We start from the raw sequence: 8,608 nt of genomic DNA, 5'->3' as shown, positions 1-8,608 counted from the left end.
TTGAGAAGTCAGCTACGTCTCTTGGTTGCCCATATTAGTCACGAAATTGGAGATTCTAATTGGTTATCACTTGATGTATTTTACTTTGAAAACCAATTGATATGTTTTAATTGGGTAGTTGACTTTCGGTAGGAAGCTAGGAAGGATAAGGAATCCTTTCCTTATTAGAAGAGGAGAAAAACCTTATAAAAGGGGGGACGTAAGCCGTAAGGGGGGCATCTTGGATTCCTTTTCCTTTTCTTTTCTCTCCAATAAACCTTAGAATTTCTGGTGGCCGCAAATCCACCAGGAGGAGCAGCTAATTTCTTTTCTAATTGAAAGATAATTGAAGCTTTATTCAACACTACTGTGAGATCTAATCTGATTTGTTTGTTTCATTTATTTATGAGTATTTATTTATTCTCTGTTCATTCATGATTATGATTATTTTCTACAGTTAAATACTTGATCAATATTTAATTGTTGAAATAGTCTATTGCCATCTAAAATATCAAATCCGTAATTGTTTGATGGTTTTAGTATTTGTGGCGAGTGATATAATTTGATTGTAGAAGAGACTTTCAAATTTATGTCACGGGAATATATAATCTAACTTAAATGAACCGAGTGTGTGTGTTTGTTGGTTAGAATTGGTAGCTTTTTTAATTATTAATGCTGTCAATAGGTTAAATCCTAAGAGCTTGTTTAGGGTTGCTTAATTGGCAAGAGAAATAGTCACAGAGCTTGTTGTGGTTATCGAAATAGTAAGGAGAGGCAGGTTGTCAGAGCTTGTTGACAACCATAACCAATTTATTCATGAATAATTGATTTCACCTTTGCATCGATGATCAGTTAAATGAACCAAAGTGGATATTAGACCTTCGACTAGAGTATTGTCTTTTATTGGTTTAGTTTTATTTAATATTGTGCTATTGTCTTTATTTTCATTCAAGTGAGATATCTAGTTAATTTCTCATAATCCCCCTTGTTTATTTATTATCTTCACAAAGAAATAAATTACCCAATCCCTGTGGATACGACTCTACTCACCGCTATGTTTGAATTCATATTTTTAGAGTAGAAACTTTTATTTTTGCTAGTTTGACAAGCCAACATGTAACAACCATTCTTTTCTTTTCTGAGAAGAACCATTCATCTATGTAATTGATTTTCTGTTTGTTTTGCTTACCAGAAAAAGGAAACGAATGAAGCCATAGATCCCATCCCAATATCTATTTAATTTTCATAATTATTTTTTTAATATATTTAATTTGGCAGGTTCTTAACAATTAATCTTTGGTAATGATTCAACCTTTAGGTTCTTTATTTTTGTTTACAATAATCAATTAATGTGTAAAAGGAATAAAATATCTTTAACATTTTCATTTTTTTTGCAAGTACAATTGAATCTTTTTAGGATTTAGGAGTTCAATCCCTTAGTTTTAGCATATTACTCAAACAATATTAGCCTTTATGTTTATGATAATGGTCTCTATTTAAACATATCTTTCTTTCCCAACTATATGCTTTTTTTTTTTTTTCAAAATCTATCACTGTTACATGTACCTATATAGATATGTTCTTCTATTTAATTTTTTCCACAAAAAACTTTTTCCTTTTTTGTGGCAAGTTAATTTTTAAATTTGTCAGTAGTGTTTTGAAGACTTAAACTAAAACTCAATCCTTTTTGTTTCTCATCTTTAAGGTGCATATCCAATGACTTTTCTCAATATTTACTTTTCAAGTTACAGACTTACTTCATTCCCTTTTGTTTTCTATGTTAAGTGCCACGGGTTCACGTTCATGTCTTGCATCAAACTCTTAAACCTATTTTACTTATTATTGTGGATCTACTATTTTTATTGGACGAAACTGATTATAATTGAAGAACCATTCAAGAAGAAATATTGAAGTATAATAATGCGTGCCATACAACTTTGTCTCTTTTGTTTATTGTGACCAGACTTTCCCTTTTTTGTTTGTCATTGCAAGATAATTCTTTTTCGTAACTTTTGTTCTATATTGTTGTTAATCTTTCTACCTTATAACATGTTTTTTCTAAATCCCCATTTTTTTGGTTCTTGACGGGTTTTTGATATAAATACAAGTTTAATTCCAAAATATACCCGTTTTAATTACAAGCATACAGGTCAAATTAGTAGTTCAGGACACATATCGGCTCGATCCCACAGGGAGCAACTTTGTAAGCACTAAGTCCTTACTTACTCTATCATTTAGACTAATGATAGATTTAACCAAGAGAATATGTAATCACTACTACCTAACTAATCTAACTAGATATTTGCAAGGCAACAATGGAAAAAATTCACTAAATACTTGAGTTTAGGGATATAGATTCCACTTATGGCATCATAGATATAAATAAATAGATTTACCTCTTGTTACAACTCTTGTTTAACCAGGGATTTATTCCAATAATACCAAATCTCATTCTCATGATAAAATGGCCTAACATAGACTAGTTTTCTCTATTCTCATGGTAAATAACTAGGTCTACTCTTATTTCCTTCATAAAATGCAAGTTTAATCCATTTAAGTGTATCTTTAGTCTCATGAGTCTACTACTCAAACTCTATTTATGTTGTTCCATCATTATTACCAATTTTCATTAAATAATAACAACTAAAAGCTTGTTATTGGTGATCAAGCAATAACAAGTAATAAGCATGCATAAATAAACAAGTTAATACAAGATGTAACAAGTGTAAAACATATTCACTTCATATCAAGTAACCATAAGTTTCATCTACTTCCTAAATCTAGAAATTTAACTACTCATATAAGATATAACAAGAAAGTACATGGCTTTATTGCAAGAACACATATTGAATCACAAGTAAAAGATAGATAAAGAAAGCTTAGCTAAGATTAATGAAAAAGCTTCCAATGATCTTCTATTTCTTCAACAAAAGATTTGTACAATGAAATCTCCAATTGTTCTCACAAAAGTTCTAGTTAGAGAGAACAAAACAAGACTAACTCCTAAGCTCTAATGTTAAAATCTGATACCTCCTCCTCTCATATGTTCTACTCTCTTCTTCTAATGAATAAAAAGATAATTGGAAAGATAAAAAGATGTATTGAAAATTGTAATGATGATGTAAACAAATATATTTGGAAAAATAATCAGCTGTCCAAACAAACCCAAAGATTTCTTTTGTTTTTGCTACTCAAGTGTGTAACATTTCCATTTCTGGTTATTAATAACCTATCAGATAACTGTGTTAGTAGTAATATTAATTATATTAAAGTGACAAAATCTCCCTCCTTTTTTCCCCCAACCCATGCATAGTAATAAGTAGTAATACTCTCTAATACATGGGAGGAGGGAGTATAAGTGAGAGATCTTGGATTTGAGACCTTCCACTTACAAAAAAAAAAAAAAAGAAAATGTTGTCTGATGCATTAGTAATACTATAGCTAATACTATTATCCTTTGCGTATAGTATGGTTAATGTTCATTCAAATTATAAAATCTTTATACAAGCTGTGTAACTCGTTCGATGGACGAGTTGAGACTTTCTTAAGCAATACAATTGTATAACTTTTCAGGACATAAAAGCCAAAAGATGCAAGTGACTATTACCTCAAAAAACTGCCAGAGCTTCGGTTTCCATTTTAATCTGGTGTGAAGTAACATATACACACACACACACATTAGCTTGAATCTCTTGATATGGTGTTTTATTAGATTTTATCACGTTTATCTATATATATATATATATATATATATGTATGTATGTGTGTGTGTGTGTGTGTGTGTGTGTTTATTGCAGTGATTGTTGTGGGAAGTATGTATAAGTTGTTGGAGATTTTTCAATTGCAAATCTTATTTAGAAGATTTAGGCCCTGTTTAATAAGTTAATTCAATACTTAAATTTAATGGATTCAAATCTTAATATGTTCGGTACTAAATTTTTTAGGTAAACTTGTTCCAAAAAATAAGTGGTAAATTATTCACTGATCACTTAATGTGATAGTTATTCAAATATATTAAATTTGGTATTTAACAATTCAGTAATTTAATGGATTCAGACTTCAAATTTCAGATATGAGATTTTATTTTTCAGATTTCAATTTTATCAAACGCACTCTTAGAATGGAAATCAACAAAGAAAAAATTGAAGGCATGCATTAAATTATAAAACGTATGCATAGATATTGCTTTAAAGTGTGTAATTATATTCTTTTTAATGTCTATATTTTACTTTAGTATACTGAAAGCAAAGCTTTAAGTGCAATCTACTGTGAACAGATATTTTTTCTTATGAATCATATATAATCCTAGAAAATCAATGCAAAAGTTATATTACAAAATAAATAAGGGTTTTGTCAATTGGTACTCTTTAACACACTTAAAATTCACTTAACCTACTCTGTATATATGTACACTGATAATTATTATCCTCTTCTGCATTTATATACTCTCCCTATTTAATCTTATCTATCCTTTCTGTCTATCAATGGGCACTCATTATGATAAATTTTAGGTATTAGATTTTTAGAAATATAATATTAATTAGGAAAAATATATAAATGCGAGGGGCATAATTAGAAAAAGTATATAAATGCGCAAAAGTATATAAATAAAGTGTTATAGTTCCTTGTAGTGTTAATAACCACTATTTATAGTTTTCTTCTTTTGAAATTTGCGCAATAGATTTTTTCTTTGCAATACCTTAGAATTAAATGTAATGTTCATGTGATTTTTCCAAATTTGAATGCCATATTTATAATAATTTAGGAATTTCTATGCAATACTAATATTTAACTTTTTGACGTAGGAATATAGCTTTTTTTTTTTTAAATCCCTTCCCCATCTCCTAGTCCCTCCCCATCCCAAACTTGGCAACTGGGGTCAATCTTGGTCTATCGTGTGGGAGTTCAACTCGCTAGCCACATGTTAGTGGTTGACCTAGGAATATAGCTTCTATTGAAGTAAAATTCCTTAATTTCTTAAGAAATGATATTTTGAATTGGAAAATAAAATTATTTTGAAAGGAGTTTTCGAAACCTCTTAGCGAATGCATTTGAAGAATGGTTAAGTAATATCCTATTAAACATCAATGCAAAGAGTTGGCAGTGCTTTTGAAAACTAAGAAAAGGATAGAAACCATTTTCTTGGTGAACATGAATGGAAGCACTAATAAGCTAAATGGTAAGATGAGTAAAAACTCTATAAATTGTTAAGTCATAATAATCAAAAAATACATGTGAACATCACCCCAACGAACTACCAAAGAGTAGATTTTCCAAGCGTCTACTGTGGTGTGAAGTGACAAAGGAAAAAAAAGAGAAGAAAAAGACTACTAGTTTAAGTCTTTTGCTACATGAAATCCTAAGTTTGAACTTATTAGGCACTACAAAAATTTTTGCAAATTCTGAAACTAAATTCTAGATAACCCATACGGAAACTCTGTAGGATTGACATAAATTCGTCAATGATGCCATCAGGAATTTCTTTTATTAACTAAAGAACACAAGCAAAAAAAAAAAAATTTTTTAAAGGTTGAAACTCTGTTTGAAAGGAAGGAAAAATTCCAACCTAATGGTTCAAACTAACCCACAATTTGTTTTGCTTAAATGAATATATGAAGTTCAAATAGTTGATATAAAATTTATAAGAAGTTTATAAAACACACAATTGCATCATCATGTTCAGGAATATCATATGATTATTAACTAAGTAGAATTTATCATTTTTGTAAATATTAGCCATGCTTATGAATGGTACTACATGCATTGCTCGAAACAACAACTCCATGTCAATTATATACAATTTTGTCATTTTTATCATGTTCAAAGACTTTCAGCATATATATACGCTGGTTGTATGCAAATTTCTTTAGTTGTTTGAGAATTTTTTTAGTTAGAAATCTGAATTTAAAGATTTTGAGTTGCAAAATAACACAAAGAAACTAAAAGTATGGACTAAATTATGGAAAGTAAATATAGCAAATGCTTTATAGTGTGTAGTTAATTTCTTTTTAGTTTATATATTTTACTTTAGCTAACGGAAAGCAATTCATTTTTTATGAAACACCACCACAAAGGATCACTATAAATGGAGCCATGCGACATGCTGCATGAACTTCCAAACTAGTCTAAAAGAAAAGTCCTAACAATCATGGTAGAATTATTTTTTGACAAGGAAGAAGGTTTTAAATAAATTCTTTAAAACATTTTACCAGAAGTAAAACAATCACTTGGATCATAATTTCAATAGAAATGCCCAATTGTTATCAGTGTTTGAATATAAAATCTCATATGTTGTGAAACTTCAGTTTACTATCCAATCATATTTCACTAGCACAAACTTTCCAGGATATGGTTTTATTGGATGAAGACAATTTTGCAGGTATGATTCGCCAAGAGGTTGAGAATTTAACCTTACTTAAGATGCTGTCTCTCTTTAATTTACACTTTCTCGAACATTTTACTAGAGTTTTTAACATCTTAAACCCATTTTATATATGCATTAATATTTGCAAGCTTCTCAACTCTCTAGTAGCATTCCCTATGAAATTGGCAACCTAATGCATCTAGAAGCACTTAATATGGCCTTCAATAGCCTAACTAGGTCCATACCAGCCCGAATGTTCAACAATGTCAACGCTGCGATTGCTAGGCCTAACGTACAATAAGCTGTCTGGAAGGCTTCCATCATCCATGGGTTATGGATTAATCAAACTCGAAGAGCTTTCTCTCTATGGGAATGAGTTTGATGGGGTAATTCCAGCGTCAATCTCAAATGCATCTAAGCTAACTACTTCAGAATTAGGTGAGAATAGATTTAGCGGTCCAATTCCAAGCTCTCTTGGAAACCTTAGACTCCTAGCATGGCTGGTCCTCTCTGCAAATTATTTCACAGCCGACCCTTCAGCAAGAGAATTGAGTTTCATAAGTTACTTGGCAAATTGTAAGCATCTAAAATTATTGGGCTTTAATGACAATCCGCTGCACATTTTCCTTCCAATATCAGTCGGGAATCTTTCAACTTCCATGGAGAAATTCTATGCGTATGAATGGGGAATTAAGGGAACCATTCCTAATGCAATTGGGAATTTGAGCAATCTATTAAGTTTGGGTCTAGGTGGAAATAAACTAACTGGAACTATTCCTGTCGGATTGAAATACTTGCAAAAACTTCAAGCTTTTGATTTCTCTGGTAACCAATTAAGTGGTCCGATTCCGGGTTGTCTTTGCAAGTTAAACAGATTGTACGAAGTACATCTGGAACAAAATCGGTTTCATGGCTCAATACCATCATGCTTGAGCAATGTTAGTTCGCTGAGAGGAATTTTCTTTGATGGGAACTTGTTAAACTCAAGCATACCTGCTAGCTTTTGGAACCTCACTGATCTCTTGAAGTTATTCTGTCATATAATTCCTTGATTGGATCACTACCTCAGGAAATTGGAAATTTGAAAGCGGTAATACAATTGGATCTGTCAGGAAATCATCTTTGTTGCAGTATTCCAATTTCCAAGTCCCATTGGAGGTTTGCAAAGTTTAGAGACCCTTTCTTTAGCACAAAATAAGTTTGAGGGACCTATTCCAGAATCACTCGGTCATCTTTCAAGCTTGGAGGTGTTGGACCTATCCAAAAATAATCTATCAGGCCTGATCCCAAAGTCCTTGGAGGCACTTTCATATCTGTATCACATTAATCTTTCTTTCAACCACTTAAGAGGAGAAATTCCCTCTAGTGGTCCTTTCAAGAACTTCACATATGAATCATTCATATTCAATGATGACTTGTGTGGTGCTCAAAGATTTCACGTTCATCCGTTTAGTTCTCCTTGGATTCACAAATCGAGTCAAAAGAAAGTATTTCACATGTTAGGCATTCTATCAGGTATTGCAGCATCGGTAATTGCTGTTACAACTGTTGCAATTTTACTCTTAAGATGCCGAAGGAAGGATGAGGTTTCAACAAATACCAACTTACTATCCATGGGATTGCCAAAAAGGATTTCATATTATGAACTTGTGCAAGCGACCAATGGCTATCATGAAAGCAATTTACTTGGCAAAGGGAGTTTTGGAACTGTATATAAAGGTATTCTGACAGATGGGACAGTTGTAGCAGTGAAAGTTTTCGCTTGCCTAGCAGAAGTCACTTCCAGGAGTTTTGATATGGAACCGGAATGTGAAGTCCTACGCAACCTTTGCCATAGAAACCTTATCAAAGTAGGAATAGAACCGATGTTATTAGGGGGGAAAAAACTGACCAAACATGGAAAAATGTGCTTCCTAAACATTATTTTGTGGTTCCTCCATTTGTTTTTAGTTTTAATTAGAGCAAACTCCCTTGTGGTTTTACTTATAAAATTTTCGCTTTTGACCGTTAAGAATTTACTTCCACTTAATGTACAACATTAAGAATATATCTCTAAGTTCTTCATGGTGTACTCTGCTTGTCCAGGAATTGGATGTGATTTCTTCCAATTCTCTATCCTTCAAAACAAGAAGTTGGTGTGTTAGGAGTAATTTAAGAGCGTACATAGTACTAGAAACAGTAGCAGAGAAAATTATTCTGGAGATTGTGAGTTTGGTTTGCATCTCTGTTGATGCAAGAATTACTCAATGGCCTGTGTATTGTTAA

At 31.6% G+C, this 8,608-nt stretch overlaps 1 protein-coding gene across 1 annotated transcript; it reads left to right on the top strand.

Moving 5' to 3' along the window:
* Nucleotides 1-6,606: 6,606 nt before the first annotated feature.
* LOC113770309 (probable LRR receptor-like serine/threonine-protein kinase At3g47570) lies at nucleotides 6,607-8,608 on the top strand. The gene is made up of 3 exons (XM_027314728.1): nucleotides 6,607-7,378; nucleotides 7,475-8,193; nucleotides 8,429-8,608. Exons 1-3 carry the CDS (start codon nucleotides 6,607-6,609, stop codon nucleotides 8,606-8,608), a joined length of 1,671 nt encoding a protein of 556 aa, XP_027170529.1.

This window comes from Coffea eugenioides, chromosome 5 (genome assembly GCF_003713205.1).
Source record: "Coffea eugenioides isolate CCC68of chromosome 5, Ceug_1.0, whole genome shotgun sequence".
Classification (NCBI taxonomy): domain Eukaryota; kingdom Viridiplantae; phylum Streptophyta; class Magnoliopsida; order Gentianales; family Rubiaceae; genus Coffea; species Coffea eugenioides.
The sequence above is the reverse complement of the archived record's forward strand: the minus strand, read 5'-3'. Positions and strand labels throughout refer to the sequence as shown.